Source organism: Zalophus californianus, chromosome 3, assembly GCF_009762305.2.
Source record: "Zalophus californianus isolate mZalCal1 chromosome 3, mZalCal1.pri.v2, whole genome shotgun sequence".
Taxonomy (NCBI): Eukaryota; Metazoa; Chordata; class Mammalia; order Carnivora; family Otariidae; genus Zalophus; species Zalophus californianus.
In genome coordinates, this window is record NC_045597.1 from 56,732,843 (window position 1) to 56,753,359 (window position 20,517).

At 38.1% G+C, this 20,517-nt stretch overlaps 1 protein-coding gene across 6 annotated transcripts in view; it reads left to right on the plus strand.

The window, feature by feature from the left end:
- The window catches only part of LRCH1 (leucine rich repeats and calponin homology domain containing 1), a 199,518-nt gene that overhangs the window by 145,297 nt on the left and 33,704 nt on the right, over positions 1–20,517 (plus strand). For 3 of the 6 annotated variants that reach the window (XM_027588833.2, XM_027588829.2, XM_027588830.2), the window contains exons 12-16: positions 1,147–1,236; positions 1,340–1,376; positions 5,437–5,490; positions 6,234–6,306; positions 9,463–9,567. In XM_027588833.2, coding sequence (XP_027444634.2) covers positions 1,147–1,236; positions 1,340–1,376; positions 5,437–5,490; positions 6,234–6,306; positions 9,463–9,567 — 359 coding nt within the window. The remainder of the gene's footprint in view (positions 1–1,146; positions 1,237–1,339; positions 1,377–5,436; positions 5,491–6,233; positions 6,307–9,462; positions 9,568–20,517) is intronic. The other 3 variants (XM_027588834.2, XM_027588831.2, XM_027588832.2) reach the window with 1 other exon arrangement.

Here is a 20,517-nt window from a genome sequence, read left to right on the forward strand (position 1 = left end):
AAGAGCTAATTGAGTTACATCTTTATGGAGTACTATTTTAAAATGCATTATGTTGTAAAACTTATATGGATTTCATTTCCTCCCTAAAATTATCCACTCCTTTGGCTGCTTTAGGTCTTTGTTGTTCATCCTGAAATAATTATCACAAAAGGACAGTTCTAATGTATAATATTCTGTGAGCCAGTATAGTACTAATATAAGAAGAGTCCTGTGTGTGTTTCTAAAAAGAGAGGGCACTTCAAGGGGTCACTTATTTCTAGCTGCTTGGGACTGATTATTAATAATAAAAATTTTACATACATACTGGGTTTTTCCTTTCTCTCATATTTCATAGATCCAAACTTTTTATTGTTGGAGTTAAGCCACTGATTATAGGATTAAGTTTTAGAGGTTTACCTTTCATACAACCTTAACATCAGAAAATCTAGTTGAATATTGGTACTGTATTTTGCCTTCGTCTTGGTTTCTTAAGTATTTCTGATTATTGGTTTGATAGCATTTTCAATAAGTATGTATAATGTGACTCATCCCTACCTTTAAAGATAGCCTTGTAACTTTTATATGACTTACAGCAATTCCTGGTTTTACAGATCTTAAAAAGAACTCAACTCTTGAAATTGCTAGAAATTCAGAAAATATCTGTAAGACAATTTCACAAATAAAATTGCACATCAAATTGCTTATGAATTTTAATTTTTAAAGTGAGAGTATTCTTGTATATCAGAGATGTCTTCTTATTAAAGCAACATGCCCTTGGTGCATATAAAATAATACGGTACTCTTAGCAATTTTATTTACTTCTATAAATCAATCAAGTTCTAGAATAGGACTTAATGTGTGCTATCTATGAGTATTATGACTTCAGCAGAAATTACTGTTATATTGCAAGTAGGTTGGATTTCAATACCAATAGCAGATAGAAAATTAAATTAAAATTATATAAAATTTGGCACAGGGTGGGAAAATACCATGTGATTTGAAATTTCTACCATAAATTTTTGATTACTTAACCTAATGATAAACATAACTTTTTAATATATTAAAATTATAAACTAAATATGACCCAAAGCATTGGATTTATTAAAGTCATAGAACATATGAAAAGCTTAATAAATTTGCTAACATCTTCTTTTCCCCCCTCTTTAGATTAAGCACTGATATTACAGAGAGAAATGTTGTGAACTTTTATCCTGTGGAATCAGCAGAAGCCTTAGACTTACAAGATTCTGCACTAAAGTATGTTGACCTTCTTGTAACTGAATATATTTTCTCTTTCTACATTGAAATATGTATGCTTTAAATTCCACTTTATGTCCCTTTCTTTTCTTTATTCCTACAGTGGTCAAATACAGCTGGAGACCTCTCCGGTGTGTGAGGTAAGGCCGCTCTTGGATTAACCAGAACTCTCTGCAGTATTCTGCCACGGAATAGTGGCTACCATAGTCTATAAAAGATTGATCGTAGGGTAGAACATTCATTAGTGGGACTAGTATTCAATTTTGTTCATGGTCTGTTTTTCACATTTTTTTATACTTTTACCTTAGTTAGTTTTCCTGCATATCTATTTTACTTCATCTTCCATTAAAGATGAGAGTTGGCTCTTCCCATTAAACTCTCTAAATTTGGGGGGTCAGATAGTCCTGCTGAGCCAGGCAGTAGCAACTAAGATAGCGAGGGAACCTGCTGCATCAGAAAGAGGTAGGACCACTCAGTGTAGATTTTAGAGCCAAGAATGAAGCCTAGGGAGTGGCCAGGTGGAAATAAACTAGAAAAGACTTGAGAGGCAAGAACAAATGATTTGGGAAGTGCCTGGGAGGATTAGGAGAACTTTAGAGACCTGGTGGGGTTATGTGGGGACAGAGTAAGGGTGGAGTTGTGCTGGGTGGAAATTGGGTGGCTATCGAAAGCCGTTTTGATGTAAAACTAGAGATGAGCCTAGAAGGTCCCAGAGAAACAGTCCTAAAAATAGGGTTGAGCTGGTGACTTGGGAGTGACATCTGGGTGACACCCTAATTCATCCCACCGTAGTGAGTGGGTTTGGGATGGCTAACTTCAGGACACACCAATTTATGTCCCTGAGGTGTTTGAGCATGTGAAGTGTAGTGAAGCAGTTTTACACTCCTAACTGGCTAAGTCTCTGTGTTAAATAAGAGGAGAGAGAACCACTCTGGTTTCTTTGTTGGGCGCCATGACTTAGAATTATGCTGAGTTTTAATCCCACCTCAAAGACTTGCTAACTATGGGCAACCTCTCTAAACTTCACTTTCATTTTCTGTAAATTGGGACCAGTCTCACAACCCAGGATACCTAGATGTTAGCTATGACTCTCACTCTACCATTCTATTATCATTATTGGTGGGGTCCTCAGACAAAATGACTGCACCGTGTCTTCCCTGGTGGAGACATCACTGAATTACCCAGTCCTGGAACATCAGGAAGCCTTTTGTGTGAAGGCTGCCCCCGGCCCATTCCCTCAGGCTGTCCTTTGAGACAGGCTCCTTGTGATTCTGTGCAGGCCCACTATTTTATTATTGATTGATTATAGTTGACCCACTTTTTTTTTAAGCTTCTTATTTGGAAATAATTTTAAATTCATAAAAATGTGGGGAAAAATTACAAGATTCTACAAAAGGTTACAAAAATTGCGTCCTTTTACCCAGAGTGACCTATTATTGTTTTACCACATTTGTCATATTGTTTCTTCTCTTTCTCTCTTTCTCCACACATGGTTCTTTTTCTGAAGCATTTGAGGGTTTCATATATCACAGTCCTTTTTCCCCTAAATATTTCACTGTATGTGTTCTAAGAATAGAGGTTTTACTTTGCATAACTACATTTCAGGTATCAAATTCAGAAATTTACATTGATAAACTGTTTTAATCTCATCTACTATTCATATTCCAAATTGTTCAGTTGATCTAATGGTGTTCTTCAGATTTTTTTTTTTTCTCCTCCCATGTAGGATCTAGTGTAGTGGCAGGTATTGTATTCAGTTAGGAGGAGGTATTTAGAGGTTCCCTTACTCTGGAACATTTCTGTAACATTTCTTTGTTTTTTATAACCTTGAAATTTTGAAGAACATAGCTCTCCCCTTTTTTAATGGTGTGCCCCTTATTTTGTGAGACAAAAGTCCCTCATATTTCCTCATGATAGATTAGGCTTCTGTGTGCTTGATCGGAACACTGCACAGGTGGTATTATGTCCATCTCAGGATATCACACGTGTCTAGATGGGCCTGATTGGTGATGTTAATTTGATTGCCCATTTGTTGTGTAGCTTGATTTGTCCACTGTGTAGTTATTGTTCTGTTTTTCCATTGTAACCAATAAGCAGTCAGTGAAGAGGTACTTTATAACTGGTTAGGGTCCTGCTGCAGACCCACTTTTGATGCTAGTAAAACAGATGTCATCCTGGGTGCATGATTCAGGAGTACCAGTTTAAGACACAAGTCCTCTAAAAAAAGATACGTCCACTCCGTCTCTGATTTATAACGTTTTGTATTAATATAAGTTAGTTTTTTCTTTTTGGTTGAATGAGGACTCCTATTTGGTGTAAGAAATTCTTACTCATTGTCTTCCTTCTCTAGGGCATTCATCTGTCCATGACAGGCACATCTCAATGATTTTGAAAAGGAGGGATCAGATAGTGGGCTCTGGAAGGCACAAGGAGGAAGAAGAGAAAGTGGTGGACTAGCAAGGCCAGTGCTAATGATTATAGAATTTCAATGTGGCCCTCATTTATGATTTGGTTATTTTTATATTTTCTATCTCATTCCAGAGGAAAGCAATAACCTTAGCATAAGTCTTGAATCAATTAGCCAGTGTTTGTAGAGTACTTATGCTGGATTTGGTTTTGTTTTGGGTGTCAAGGACTGGGCTGTTAAGGATAGGAAGTTGTCCTCCTTTTAAGATGTTTTAAAAAATGTGGAGGGAAGAAAACTTGGATATTGAAAAAATTTAAAGAATTTGAGGTGGTCTGTAATCCTGAGTATTTTAGGTGCTCTGGGAGACTGGGGAAGAGGTAGAGTTTAAAGAGAGAGGGAAGTAAACGTAGATTTTGGGGGTTGTTTGGATTTGGATGGGTCCCAGCACGCAGCTATGGCAGAATCAGCACAGTGTGTGAGCCAGGCAGAACACTGAGGAGGGGTGTGAACTGTGGCCCTACCCAGTTCAATGGGTCGGGCCAAGATTGCCAGGGGGTTTTTACATCACATTGTCTGACTTTAAACATAGTTGAGATGATGGTATCAAGTTTGGGTAGCACTGGCATCCATTCAGGAAGAATTGCAAATTATAGTCTCCTTCATAAATAATATCAAATTGGGGACAGTGTTGGAGGAAGGAATAGCTCATAGAGAGAATCAAACCTGCAGGTACTTGTTAGTATTTCTAACAAAGCCATTTAATTGAGTAGGGAAATTAATGACATTTTATTCTAAAAATATGTTTTTCCTATGGATGTGTCGAAGTTTGGAGTATTTTTTAAATAGCACTCCTCAACAATAGGAATAGGAATAGCCATCTTAAATTTATACAAATTTGGTGTGCTATAAATGAAGATGTTTATGTTAGCTATCACCAGGTTTTTTTATTAGGGTATTCAGTGGGTTCCTTGCTGACCATATAAAGAAGGCTGATCTGAAAAAAAAAAAGAAGAAGAAGGCTGATCTGAGTAAAATAATCTAGAGTTTCCTCATTGGTTGCCCAAGCAAACTGGCATCGAATTGATAACATAAGATTGTTTCAGGTAATTTGGAGTGTAGGCATGTATATTTATTAAAAGCTCCCAATGAGGGGCACCTGGGTGGCTCAGTCGGGTAAGCCATCAACTCTTCGTTTCAGCTCAGGTCATGATCTTAGTTAGGGTCCTGAGATCGAGCCCCACCCCCATCAGGCTCTGTGCTCAGCTTGGAGTCTGCTCAAGATTCTCTGCCTCCCGCCCCCCCTGCCCCTCCTCCTGCTCACGCACAGCGAGCTCTCTTTCTCTCTCTCTCTCCTCTCTCTAAAATAAATAAATAAATAAAATCTTAAAAAAATAAAAGCTCCCAGTGAGATTCTATGTATTTGGGAAATACTGCCTTGGACCATTTCTAAAGACCTGTAGTTCAAATGAGGAGTGGGAGCCTGCACGTGGCTTGGTCATCAAGCAAGGTGGGTTATGTTTAAAGGTACTTTGGACTGAGCTCTTTGCCCTGGGAGATCCCTTTTCTTAGTTTGTGTAATACTTTAGATGTATTTTTTGTGTGTGAGTACAGCTGCATGTTTTTAGCAAATGTCAGTGTGACCTACTTAGCTATTTAACACACTACTTCATTAATTCAGTATATATTCATTGAGTGCCCAGGTGCCAGGGATATGAGGGAAGTCAGAAGGACGCAGTTCTTTCCTCAGTAATTTTATGGTCTAATGGAATATACCACGCATTTTTTTCTTTAAGGTGCAAAATGATCTCACATCACAGAGCAATGGGAGCGAGTATTCTCCAAATGAGGTAAGTTTCCTGAGGATTACCGTAGGACGAGGTAGACGAGGTAGTTTGTGAAGGCTGAATTGGAATAGCTTTTACAGAAATACATAATCTGAGACTGTCATGATTCATGAGTTAACTGTATTGCAGGTTCTCTGGGGGAGTCTCATTAGCTATCATAGTCTTATCTAGCCCTCTCCATAATGAAAGATTGTTTTTTAAGATATATTTTGAAAACCAAATATGGCAGCGTCTTTATAGAAGACAGAGAGATGGCTTCCATAGGCAGCATTTCGAATGTCCTGTTATCCATCAGTGGAGCAGTGGGTGGTTTCCCTGTAGATGAGACTCTGTCCAATGTGACCTGTTTTCCTATCTTACTGTGTCATGACATTCTTCATCAGCTGTGCCCCCTGTGAGGGGGGTGTGAGTGTGTGCCTGTGTGTGTGTACCCATGCACGCATCTATTCTGGAGCAGAAGAGATTGCCAGTGTCACATGATTATAGAATATTTTTTCTTGCGCAAATGAAAATTGACTGGCTCTCCCCTCAGACAACATTCTGTTGACGATGCCACTCAACCATTTGCAATGCGAAGATGCATCAGTCATATTTTTTTAGTCAGGGCTTCATCACATGCAGCGAATCAAAGAGGTAGTGGTGTTGTTATAATCCTGGAACGTAGAGAAGCATGTGTAGTTCTGCTTTAGTTGTTTGTTTTTTAAAAAAAACAAAAACAAAAACATCCTTTCCTTCCAATACTGCAGATGAGAGGGAACTCGCCTGCAATCTCTCCCACCACCAACAGCACAGCTCCATTTGGCCTCAAGCCTCGATCAGGTAAATTAAAACCTCAGCGTCCTGACACTTCGAAACACTCAGTTGTTTCCCTTTAGCCTCTTAAATGTGTATGTGTTAGCGTGAGCAGCCTTGTGAATGCGCTCTGGTGAACATTGAGTCCTAGCCTCAGAGCTGCAGCTTGGGGAGGCCAGACTTTGGAGCCTTGTTCTCAGTGAATCATCTGCTATGTCCATGTTATCAGTAGTAGATATCATACCTCCTTTCCAATCCGAGCAAAGAGAAAATGTGATGGGGCATGTTAGTGGGGAAGAAATATTCTAATGAGTGTTTTACCCAGGGAAGATAAAATAGCTAGCGCTTTGCCCCAGTGGTTCCTAGGAAGGTGCTGAGCTAAAGAGCAGCCTCTGACAGGGTGACTCCTCTAAAATATCCTTTGTTGGCTTTCTAACCCTTGTAAGGTTATGCATTTCCTCCTGCAACAGGGTGATCATTTCAAGGCTCACATGAGTGGCCAGGAGTCATTTCTTTAAAAGAGGCTTTCTGCATCAAAAACTAATGATATACTCTATGATGACTAACATAACATAATAAAATAAAATTTAAAAAAAGAGCCTTTCTGCTTATATTATCTACTTTCTTTTAATTTGTTGTTAGTGTATTCACAGATGTAAATTATAACAATGTGCAAAATAACTATTGGTTTTAAAAAGGACGATGATGCATAAAAAAATTTGGTTCTTCTGATTTCTCCACTGAAGTTCTAGCACTGTCTACCTTCTTTTAGTCCTTTTTTATTTTAATACTTTTGGATCTTTGCATACACTCATGACTATAATGCTTTTTTTTGTCTTTTATTTGTTAATTTTTTATTGTTATGTTAATCACCATATATTACATCATTTGTTTTGGTGTAGTGTTCCATGATTCATTGTTTGTTCATAACACCCAGTGCTCCATGCAGAATGTGCCCTCTTTAATACCCATCACCAGGCTAACCCATCCCCCTACCCTCCTCCCCTCTAGAACCCTCAGTTTGTTTTTCAGACTATAATGCTTTTAAGTAACTGCTGAGAAAGGACTCAGACGCATTTAAGCAAAAATCTAGTAAAGAACTTAGATGTCTTGGGTTTTTCAGTAAAGCATTTTGGCAAACAGAAGTTATATATGTGTATATTTTGTAAACAGGTACCCATAAAAAAACAAATATAATTCCTTTATGAAGGAAACTTTTTCGTTTGGGGAGCAAGTTGATTGATGTGTAACATGTAGCCAGGTGTAATGGTTTCCTGGCATTCTGGATGGGCTATAAGGCAAAGCTATTTGAGAAAATGCTGGGACATGGCAAAGATTAGTAGGTGTGTTATGGAAAGCCAAATTATGCATGAAATAAGGCTCAAATGACTGGCCTCCTCATTTATGGCAGTGAGCGTATGCAGTCAGATCTGGGCTGGGCTTCCATTTCCCTGGGGTCTCACGTGTGTACCAGGAGACATGATCAGGTGGGCACCTCTCCTCCGTGCCTTCAGTGACGGCCTTCCAGGAGAGTTATCGCTATGTATTCAGGACCTCAGACTGGGCTACAGGTTTGCTTCTAATCCTTACAGGTAGTTTTAAGGAATTTTAAATATATTTCATAATTGAGCAATCAAAAGGTGAATGAATCCTCAAAGACCAATATTCTTTTGAATATACATCTTTACAATTTAGTTGTAAAATTGTTCAATGATATTTTTTCCTCTCTTTTATGGAGTCCAAACTTGGCTTATCAATATTGTACTTGTACTGTTCAACCATTTCAAATTCATTGTAGTGGTGGAAAAAGAAAGGGGGTATTTATTTTGAATAGCAGAAAACAAAGATAATTTCCTCTGCAAGCTTCCAACCTTTCTATAATGCTGACTGTGGAAACTGTTCTAGTCGTTGAAAGCTTTGTGGAGTTTGGTTGCTGTAAATAATGTGATTTATCATCAGGAACATCAAGTGGCATGTTGGAATTTTATAAAACTGCATTACATATTGGGGATTTCTTCATTTTATTTAGTAATTTAAACATATTACAGTATGTATTTTTCACATTTTCTAAAAAATAATATATATAGCAATCTTAATTGAAGATGATACAATTTAAAAAGAAGTTCTATTTGATTGAGTAGCTTTGGAACTTTTGAAAGCCAATTAACTTTTCTTTTCAAGTTAAGTATATGGATTTATGTGATTTCTGTGTTATAAATAAAAATAGACTGCTCAAATCAGCAAATTGGAGTAAGAACTTAGATTCTTAAGTAGGCTGATAGTTTTCTTCAAAAGAACATTTTTTTCTCTTCTGTTTTCCTCCAAAGAGAGACAACTGTATATACTCAAATATTCATTCCTAACTCAGAAGTGCTTGAAATTGATTGACTTCTATTGGTGAATGAGGTTTGTTGTTAAAGAGACCCTGCTAGTGTCAGAAAATGTTTTTCTGCTGATCGGTACCAAGACAGTATTGAGGGGTATGTGTGTCCAGGGTTGAGCAGAGTTGGCTCGCTACAGCTATCAATAAAGCATGCCAGTAGCCTTTATTTATTTTTTTTTTAGGGAGAATTTTTTTTAATTTTAAAGATTTTGTTTATTTTTTAACACAGAGAGAGAGAGACAGAGAGAGAGAGGTAACCTTTAAAGAGAAATTTTACATTGCCTTGGAAAAAAATTGACACATGGTACACTGATTCTGTAATAGTCTCATTTCTAAATAATAGATATATTTACACATATTAAGCTTTGTCTATGTAACCGAATTTTTTTGTGTGAATCGTATTTGCTACGATGTTAGTTATCTAGAAGGTTTTGGAAAAAGGTGTGTGGTAGGTCTTCTGCTTTGTATGTATGTTGACTGTGGGTACGCTTCCTATCTGCGGACATGATTCGTTAGGACTCTGAGTCTGTGGGCTTGCAGAACTGTTAAGGTTAACAATATTAACTGCATGCAAAGTATATGATTGATAAGTACTAACACTCGGTTTTTATCATTCTTTTTATTTCATGCGCCATCTTTCATTCTCCTCCTATATTGTACATTTGAATTTAAATCCCATAATATGAAATTCGCTTCATTTCCATACAAACCTTATGCCATTTGTGAAATGCTGCTGTCCCTTTGGTTTTTCCTGGTCCTTGTCCAACTGTACGCGGACCGGCTCTCTTGCTCTCCTGCAGACCCAGCCCTCACTCTTCCTCCTATCTCCTTCAACAAACTTACACAGGCACAAACATGGGACAGCTCTAGCTACAGTGTTCCATCTGAAGGAGACAGTGACAATGGTAGGTGGCCTTGTACCTGTTCTTCAATGTGCTCATTAATAAGCCAATGAATATACTGATCGTTCATTTCTGTGCAGCCGAGGACAGAGTATATTCACCTGCATGCCTGCTCTAAGAACCAATGAGAAAAGCTGGAAAGCAAAGTCCAGAAAAGTGCATGGGGATTGTTCTCTAGCAGTTTGTCGAACTACATTTAATTAACTTGAAAGTTCTGACTTTCTGGAGGACTTTACCATAATTTCTTTCTCTACCTTTTCCGCTTGGGTTTTTTTGTTGTTGTTGTTTTGTTTTTTTGTGTTTTGTTTGCTTGTTTATAAAACTTGGGGGTTGCACATTTGGAGTGTCTCTGCTTGCTCCTGCATCTGCACCAAAGTGATGAGTTTGATCTTTTATTATCTATGCTTAACCGTATGAGATTTTTAAGGTAATTAATACCATGGCTGATCGCTGAGTGGTGCACTAAAAATAATGTTAACATTGAGAAATTGCTAAAAATGAAGAGAAATCACTTTCCTTCTTTTTTGTGTGATTTGCACATTTTAACTTTTGATACCTTCTACCTTTTCGAGTGTCTGTTCACCTATATGATATTCAAATTGGCCTGAAAATCAAATGTGCCAATAAAAAGATTGGACAGCTCGTTGGATTATTATGAATATCTTTTAGTTTTGTGCCATTAAATAGCCTGAAAGATGAAAACAAAATATAGTTATCTAGACCTACATGCCACATAGATCAGAATCTCCATTTAGCCTAATGTTAGTTAAGATTTTAAACATTTTATTCTAAGATACAAAGTGACAAAAGTAATGTTAAATGAAGCAGCATGATTTATAGGGAAGAGAAGTGAGATATGAGGTATAACCAAAATGCAAACACAATAGGAAAATAAATTTTCCGATCATAGTTATTTTTTAATCGAAGTATGTTATACAGAAAAAATATATTTAAAACATTTGCTGTGATTTCTGGTCAAAATTCAATAAAAAAATTTTCCAGTTTCCTTATAAAGAAGGATACATGTATATTTTGGCAGGTTAGTTGTAAAACGAGTTTTACTATTTCATAGATTTCTAAATTTTTTTAACCACAAATAAGTATGCTTCAACAACAGCAGCAATGAGACAAAAGTCCCTCCTTATACCATCCCTATTTTAAAATCTGGAAGTTGAAGAGGGCTCAGTGGAAACTTTCTTGAGAAACTGTTCCTTTACTCAAAAATAAAAAAAGAGGGGGAGAGGCATTTTTGTTTTTCAGAAAGCATGGCTATTTATGGGTCTGCTGTTGTTTAAAGGAAATCAAGCCTAAAATGAAAGATTTATGTGTGATTTGGTATTTCCTTAGGAGTGATATCTGAAACCAAAGGACTTTTTTTGTTTGTTTGTTTGTTTGTTTGTTTAAGCTGGGAAAGATCTAGTCATGTTATGTAGCAGAATTTCTATCTATATCGATGCGCCAGCTAAAACCAGAAAGGTGAGGTCACACCATTACGTCGTGATGGAGGTGAGGCCACCCAGGGTCCTAGCTCTGCACCGTCTCCATACTCACTCTGCGGCTGTTTACTGAGGACTCTCAGTGCAAGCTATAAGCCAGACTGCCTTCTTTTTATTAAAAATCCTAAGAGTTCCTTAGAAATTAATAATTGTAGAAATCTCTCTGAAAATAAAATCACCTTGCACTCTTTACTTGGCATTGTTTTTGTACAACTGCAAATTCCAGAGATGCACATGTAGCTGTCAAGCTGTACCATAATCGTAATAAAGGAATTAACTCTCGATATTCATGTGGTTCCATCAGTCACATCAGGTAACGGGTGGTTGTCGTTTATCCCTATTGGCAGTTTGTCTAGAAGGTGTTGTGGACAACAGAAAATTTTCTTTGTCTTTACATTGTCTTTACAAATAAATATTTGTGCAGGTTCCCAGATCTGACTTTTCACATGCTTCTTCATTCTCTTTGTGCCACACTTGGCCTTGTGATTTTGATATATTTTCCAAAGCATTTTTTAAATTAATGAAGCTGCACTATACTTATTCACAAGCATACAAAGTAATCTTGTAAGAGAAATACAGCCTGCAATTTTATGTTGTTCTTACTCATTCCTCTTAAGTAGGAGATCCTGTTCAGTGGCCATTCTTGGCATTTCCAAGCTGATTAGCACATCAGTTTTGTTTCCCCCTATTCCTGGTCTCCATTATCTGTACCTGTCTCAACCTTTGTAAAGAAATGGCATCTTATCCCTGACTCAACCCAGTGTGTAATGCAGTTTGTCTTTCATTTATATTTTTTTTAGTTTTGGGTAAAGTTGGCATTTTTAGACCTTGTTCACTGTCTTGCTTTATATTAAAATTCCCCTTTAATTAAGTTCTTTTCAGTATTTCATTCCAGATATGTCTCATTTTCAATTCCCCATCTTTTTCTAAAACTCTTTCTTCGAAGTAATAAAAAATGGCAAAGTGGCTAGAAGGTCCTTGGAAGTTTGCATTCCCGCAGTCCCAAGAGTTCTGCCCCTTGAGACGGATGGGGAGGCTGGGGAGGGTGGGGAGCCTGGGGAGGGTGGGGAGGCTAGGGAGGATGGGGAGGGTGGGGAGGATGGGGAGGGTGTGTGCAGGGCTGTGGGGCACTCCTGGCGCTGGGTGAGGCAGCTTCACTTGAACTGGTTCTTAACTTAGGAACAATTTCTTCTCTTTCTTTTGCTCTTGTGCCCTATTACTACTCTGCCTCTTTCCTGCCTTTCCCCTTCACTTTGAAGTGAAAACTGTTCCTATCTTCTTTTTTTCCCCCTTTTTTTGTTGTTCCTATCTTCTTTTGAATCATTGTCTCTTTTTCATTTGCAATTAGTTCGTGGGTGCTAATTTATACTTATTTAAAATTGGCCATTTAATTATCACTGGAGAATGAATGAATGAATGGACATACCCATCTTAGGCCAATTTACAGACATTTTCTAAGTTTTGCAATAATCTTGCACTTCTGTGTATTATTTTCCCCATACAAAAATGAGGACATAGGCCATGAGAGGCGTTTCAGCAATTCTTAGCCCTAGCTCTATATTAGAATCATCTGAGTGTTTTTAAGACTGTAGCTGCCTAGCTCCACACTCAGAGGTGCTAATTTATTTGGTGTCACAAGGACTCTACACATTGATTACTTTTTTACTGATTTTTATGTTATATTCAAGTAGGTCAAAGTCACTAGGTTAGAATAAATTGCCCAAAATTATAGAGAGGAAATATGAGCATTTTGAGGGCAGAGAGAGAATGTATCTAATTCATTTGGGGGCACAGAAGGGAATAAATGAATGCATTAGTCAGATTTCTAATTCACATTAGCCAGGAGCTAAAGCCCCTGGTATTTTTTCAGAGCCGTTTTATTTTGCTGCCCTTGAATTTGTGTATCTTAAACATCACACCCAGTCCAGGTTCTTAACTTCCAAGGAGAAACTGAGAGCTAAATTTCAAAACCCCATACGTCCATGGAGAAGAAATCTCTCATCGAGTTAAACTTAGGTAATAAAGGTTAATAATATAGACTGATAAATTTTATACCAGGAGTGCATTTCACATAATAAATAAGCATTTCAGGGAATTCTTACTTATTTATTTATTTATTTAAGATTTTATTTATTTATTTGACAGAGAGAGACACAGCGAGAGAGGGAACACAAGCAAGGGGAGTGGGAGAGGGAGAAGCAGGCTTCCCGCGGAGCAGGGAGCCTGATGTGGGGCTCGATCACAGGACCCTGGGATCATGACCTGAGCCGAAGGCAGATGCTTAACGACTGAGCCACCCAGGCACCCCTTCAGGCAAATTTTAGAGCAGTGGGATTTCTTGATTTAACTAAAAGATATTCTTGGGGTGCCTGGGTGGCTCAGTTGATTGAGCAGCTGACTCTTGATTTCAGCTCAGGTCATGGTCTTGGGGTCCTGGAATTGAGCCCTGTGTTGGGCTCCACGCTCAGCGAGGAGTCTGCTTGAGGATTCTCTCTCCCTTTCCCTCTGCCCCTCCCACCACTCTCTCTCTCTCAAATATATAAATAAATCTTTTTTTAAAAAGATATTCTTAAACAAATAGAGAAATGATTTCTTGTGCACATTCTTAAATGTCTATTGTATACTTTGTGCTAGGCATGAGGTTCATTATTACGGATATGACTCTGCAAAAGACAAACAAGGTATCTGCTTCTATAGAACTTTTATTTCAGAGTCAAATGAATTCAGACCTGGAAACCAAGCTTCAGTAGATTTTTCATGACAGGAAAAACTGAGGTGACTGATTATCAGGGTAGGATAATCTCTGCAAAGATACTTTCCAAATAGACTGATCTTTGAATGAGGGGAATTTTTGAAACACTTGTTTCATTTTTTCATCCATCAAACAGCTTTGTGGGGTAGGAGGAGACCTACAAATTGGAAACAGACATAAACTCTTACAGAGTCATGGAGAGGAACAGATCTAGACTGCAAGAGAGAAAGTGATGAGTACCACTAGAGAGACACAGATAAAGAATTCTGTACGTTGATAGCTCACTCCCAGGTCGGGGATGAGGGTGAGGAGAAAAGTGAAGGAAGTAGCAGAGATATTGGAAAAATCAGTGGAATTTGACCTGTACCTGCAAAGATGAATTTGACATTCTGCACAAACATATTCATCATTCCTTGCAGGGGCTTTGCTTAGCGATTTGTCTCTTCTGCTAAATAAATTACAAATAGGAGCAAAGCAAATCATCTTTTCCATTCTTTGAATGTTATTTATTAGATACATAGTAATTAAACAATTAAGCAGGACTAATTTTTCCTGCATCTTTAATCACCCTTACATCACCCACTTTTTTGTCTCTTCCTACACACACACACACACACACACACACACACACACACACACACACACACAGAGTCCTCCACACACTTCCTCTGCTCTCTTCTCCTTTTTTTTGCTTCTTAATTACACTTAAATAGGGTGGCATTTGATTTGAAAGGTCCTAACAGTGCAGCTCTTCTTAATATTGTAGCCTCGAATTAAACTTTCCCCCCTGAATTAAATAAGGAAGTTCTTAAAATTTAGTGATATGAAATTAAGGAAAAAACAATAATTCTTCTATAGATCAGTTTCCCAAACCTTCGGCTCAGGCTGGTCACTACACGTGTATTATTTAAATATGACTTGAAAGAAAAGAAAAAAAACTGTAGGTAATAGAATCAGAGCTACCATCATGATCCCATTAAAATGGTTCTGTCATAACAGACCTCGCAACATAAGCAAACATGTATGTGCTCTGTAGAGTTATTATTAAAGTTTGTTTTAATATCTCATATATTCTACAGTAATTAATCCACTTAGAAAACTAATAATACTGTAGTCATGGTTTCCAATAATTTTAGGTACTTTTGAGATATTCATTTAAAAAAACACAGTTCAAATGTGTTTTAACACTTTGTGATTGCTTAACATTCATAGAGCAAGTACCCAAGCATGCATTTTATATTTTTAAGATGCATGGGAATTTAAGATGAAAAATGATGCTGGGACATTAAAACCCAGACACCACTGTATTATCTTATCTCACATAGGGTTCTAACAAGGCGTAGATATTTGAATTGTGTGCTGTTAAACAAAAGCTCATGGTTAATTTAACTTCCTGATAGTTTTGTATTCGAAAGAAATCTGCCAATAAAAACATATTGAAAATATTAAGCATGCTGTATTAGATAAGATTGCCCCCTAGAAAAAAGGCAAAGGGAACTAAAACCTCCAAAGAAAACATTAGCATTGTTTAAACAATGTTGGGGCGCCCCTTGCTGGCTAGTGTATGTATTATTCAACTCTGCTCACATTCCTTGACATTTTTGGTAAATTTGGTTGACTTCTTTTTTGGGGGGTGTGGATTATTTCTAAAATTTTACATTACAATATATATCTCTTCTGGATGTTATGTTAAGTGGGTAGATTTTTTTCTTGGTCTTGGTAAGATTCAAAGGCAAGTGTAATGCATTTCCAATTTCTTCCCAGCTTCCTAGTTTGTCCACCTTCTCCTTTTTTGCCTTTGCTCTGCAAACTGCTCATCTCTCCCTGCAGGTTATGCTACCCTGCTTGCTTTGCTGGACTTGCCTTGATTTTTTAAATAATCGGTCTCACTTCCTGTGGGTTTGGTTTCTGTGGGTTTTGGTGACAGTCCTTTGATGACATGTCTTTGGCTCTTTTTGCCGGTGACTTCCCTGGATGGCTTGAAGCAGAGGCCCAGGTCCCAGGCTGACTTCTCCGAAGTCCCAGGAGGTGTCATGTCTAGTAGACCTCCCTCTTTCTCCATTTACTGTAAATCAAAGTTTTATTAAGACAACTTTCTGATCTTCCATAGAGCATCAGAATACTGGTTCACATATCCTACAATGGACTTAGAAAATACTGAGATGTGAGAAGCTTAGTGCAAGTCATTTTATTTACTTATTCATTTATTTACTTATTTATTTATTTGAGAGAGAGAGTGTGCACATATGAGCGGGAGGGGCAGAGGGCGAGGGAGAGAGTGAGAGAATCTAAAGCAGACTCCCCACTGAGCACCGAGCCTGGTACAGGGCTCAGTCTCAGGATTCTGAGATTAAGACCTGACCCCAAACCAAGAGTCAGATGCTTAACTGACTGAGCCACCCAGGTGCCCGCATGTAAGTCATTTATTAAGGTGGTTTCATCCAAAGGTACACATTGAGATTAAAATGACATAGTTGGGTGAGCATGCGATAATCGATTATAGGGAGTGGACTCAAGTTTTTCTATTCTAAGTATATTTGTAAACCATATTTAACTTTTTTAAAAAATTAGTAAATTGAAGTAACTTTTTAAAAATTTTTTTATTGTTATGTTAATCACCATATATTACATCATTAGTTTTTGATGTAGTGTTCCATGATTCATTGTTTGTGCATAATACCCAGTGCTCCATGCAGAATGTGCCCTCTTTAATACCTATCACCAGGCTAACCCATCCCCCTACCCACCTCCCCTCTAGAACCCTCAGTTTGTTTTTCAGAGTCCATCGTCTCTCATGGTTCGTCTCCCCCTCTGACTTACTCCCCTTCATTCTTCCCCTCCTGCTATCTTCTTCTTTTTCTTTTTTCTTAATATATGTTGCATTATTTGTTTCAGAAGTACAGATCTGTGATTCAACAGTCTTGCACAATTCACAGCGCTCACCATAGCACATACCCTACCCAATGTCTATCACCCAGCCACCCCATCCCTCCCACCCCCCCACCACTCCAGCAACCCTCAGTTTGTTTCCTGAGATTAAGAATTCCTCATATCAGTGAGGTCATATGATACATGTCTTTCTCTGATTGACTTATTTCACTCAGCATAACACCCTCCAGTTCCATCCATGTCGCTGCAAAAGGCAAGATCTCATTCCTTTTGATGGCTGCATAATATTCCATTGTGTATATATACCACCTCTTCTTTAGCCATTCATCTGTCGATGGACATCTTGGCTCTTTCCACAGTTTGGCTATTGTGGACATGGCTGCTATAAATATTGGGGTGCACGTACCCCTTCGGATCCCTACATTTGTATCTTTGTGGTAAATACCCAGTAGTGCAATTCCTGGATCGTATGGTAGCTCTATTTTCAACTGTTTGAGGAACCTGCGTACTGTTTTCCAGAGGGGTTGCACCAGCTTGCATTCCCACCAACAGTGTAGGAGGGTTCCCCTTTCTCCACATCCCCGCCAACATCTGTCGTTTCCTGACTTGTTAATTTTAGCCATTCTGACTGGTGTGAGGTGGTATCTCATTGAGGTTTTGATTTGGATTTCCCTGATGCCTAGCGATGTTGAGCACTTTTTCATGTGTCTATTGGCCATTTTGGACGTCTTCTTTGGAAAAATGTCTGTTCATGTCTTCTGCCCATTTCTTGATTGGATGATTTGTTCTTTGGGTGTTGAGTTTGATAAGTTCTTTATAGAGTTTGGATACTAGCCCTTTATCTGATATGTCATTTGCAAATATCTTCTCCCATTCTGTCGGTTGTCTTTTGGTTTTGTGGACTGTTTCTTTTGCTGTGCCAAAGCTTTTTATCTTGATGAAATCCCAATAGTTCATTTTTGCCCTTGCTTCCCTTGCCTTTGGCGATGTTTCTAGGAAGAAGTGGCTGCAGCTGAGGTCGAAGAGGTCGCTGCCTGTGTTCTCCTTTAGGATTTTGATGGACTCCTGTCTCACGTTTAGGTCTTTCAAGCATTTGGAGTCTATTTTTGTGTGTGGTGTAAGGAAATGGTCCAGTTTCATTCTTCTGCATGTGGCTGTCCAATTTTCCCAACACCATTTGTTGGAGAGACTGTCTTTTTTCCACTGGACATTCTTTCCTGCTTTGTCAAAGATAAGTTGACCATAGAGTTGAGGGTCCATTTCTGGGCTCTCGATTCTGTTCCATTGATCTATGTGTCTGTTTTTGTGCCAGTACCATACTGTCTTGATGATGACAGCTTTGTAATAGAGCTGGAAGTCTGGAATTGTGATGCTGCCAGCTTTGTTTTTTTTTTTCTTTTCAATATTCCTCTGGCTATTCGGGGTCTCTTCTGGTTCCATACAGATTTTAGGATTATTTGTTCCATTTCTTTGAAAAAAGTGCATGGTATTTTGATGGGGATTGCATTGAATGTGTAGATTGCTCTAGGTAGCATTGACATCTTCACAATGTTGGTTCTCCCAGTCCATGAGCATGGAACGTTTTTCCATTTCTTTGTGTCTTCTTCAATTTCTTTCATGAGTATTTTATAGTTTTCTGAGTACAGATCCTTTGCCTCTTTGGTTAAATTTATTCCTAGGTATCTTACGGTTTTGGGTGCAATTGTAAATGGGATCGACTCCTTGATTTGTCTCTCTTCTGTCTTGTTGTTGGTGTATAGGAATGCCACTGATTTCTGTGCATTGATTTTTATATCCTGCTACTTTACTGAATTCCTGTATGAGTTCTAGCAGTTTTGGGGTGGAGTCTTTTGGGTTTTCCACATACAGTATCATATCATCTGCAAAGAGTGAGAGTTTGACTTCCTCTTTGCCAATTTGGATGCCTTTGATTTCTTTTTGTTGTCTGATTGCTGTGGCTAGGACTTCTAATACTATGTTGAATAGCAGTGGTGAGAGTGGACATCCCTGCTGCGTTCCTGACCTTAGGGGAAAAGCTCTCAGCTTTTCCCCATTGAGAATGATATTCGCTGTAGGTTTTTCATAGATGGCTTTTATGATATTGAGGTATGTACCCTCTATCCCTATACTCTGAAGAGTTTTGATCAAGAAAGGATGCTGTACTTTGTCAAATGCTTTTTCTGCATCTATTGAGAGGATCATATGATTCTTGTTCTTTCTTTTGTTAATGTATTGTATCACGTTGATTGATTTGCGGATGTTGAACCATCCTTGCAGCCCAGGGATAAATCCCACTTGGTCGTGGTGAATAATCCTTTTAATGTACTGTTGGATCTGGGGTCTTTGGTTTGGGGATCAAGGTAATGCTGGTCTCATAAAATGAGTTTGGAAGTTTTCCTTCCATTTCTATTTTTTGGAACAGTTTCAGGAGTATAGGTATTAATTCTTCTTTAAATGTCTGATAGAATTCCCCTGGGAAGCCATCTGACCCTGGGCTTTTGTTTCTTGGGAGATTTTTGATGACTGCTTCAATTTCCTTAGTGGTTATAGGTCTGTTCAGGTTTTCTCTTTCTTCCTGGTTCAATTTTGGTAGTTGATACATCTCTAGGAATGCACCCATTTCTTCCAGGTTATCTAATTTGCTGGCATAGAGTTGCTCATAATATGTTCTTATAATTGTTTGTATTTCTTTGGTGTTGGTTGTGATCTCTCCTCTTTCATTCACGATTTTGTTGATTTGGGTCATTTCTCTTTTCTTTTTGATCAGTCTGGCCAGGGGTTTATCAATCTTGTTAATTCTTTCAAAGAACCAGCTCCTAGTTTCGTTGATCTGTTCTACTGTTCTTTTGGTTTCTAGTTCATTGATTTCTGCTCTGATCTTTATGATTTCTCTTCTCCTGCTGGGTTTAGGCTTTATTTGCTGTTCTTTCTCCAGCTCCTTTAGGTGTAAGGTTAGGTTGTGTATTTGAGACCTCTCTTGTTTCTTGAGAAAGGCTTGTATTGCTATATACCTTCCTCTCAGGACTGCCTTTGCTGTATCCCAAAGATTTTGAAGTTGTGTTTTCATTTTCATTGGTTTCCATGAATTTTTTTTAATTCTTTAATTTCCTGGTTGACCCATTCGTTCTTTAGTAGGATGCTCTTTAGCCTCCATGTATTTGAGTTCTTTCTGACTTTCCTCTTGTCATTGAGTTCTAGTTTCAAAGCATTGTGGTCTGAAAATATGCAGGGAATAATCCCAGTCTTTTGGTACCAGTTGAGACCTGATTTGTGACCTAGGATGTGATCAATTCTGGAGAATGTTCCATGGGCACTAGAGAAGAATGTGTATTCCGTTGCTTTGGGATGGAATGTTCTGAATATGTCTGTGAAGTCCATTTGGTCCGGTGTGTCATTTAAAGTCTTTATTTCCTTGTTGATCTTTTGCTTAGATGATCTGTCCCTTTCAGTCAGGGAGGTGTTAAAGTCCCCCACTATTATTGTATTGTTGTCAATGTGTTTCTTTGCTTTTGTTATTAATTGCCTTATATAATTGGCTGCTCCCATGTTCGGGGCATAGATATTTACAATTGTTAGATCTTCTTGTTGGATAGACCCTTTAAGTAGGATATAGTGTCCTTCCTCATCTCTTATTACAGATTTGATTTAAAATCTAATTTGTCTGATATAAGGATTGCCACCCCAGCTTTCTTTTGGTGTCCATTAGCATGGTAAATGGTTTTCCATCCCCTCACTTTCAATCTGGGGGTGTCTTTGCATCTAAAATGAGTCTCTTGCAGACAGCATATGGATGGGTCTTGTTTTTTAATCCAATCT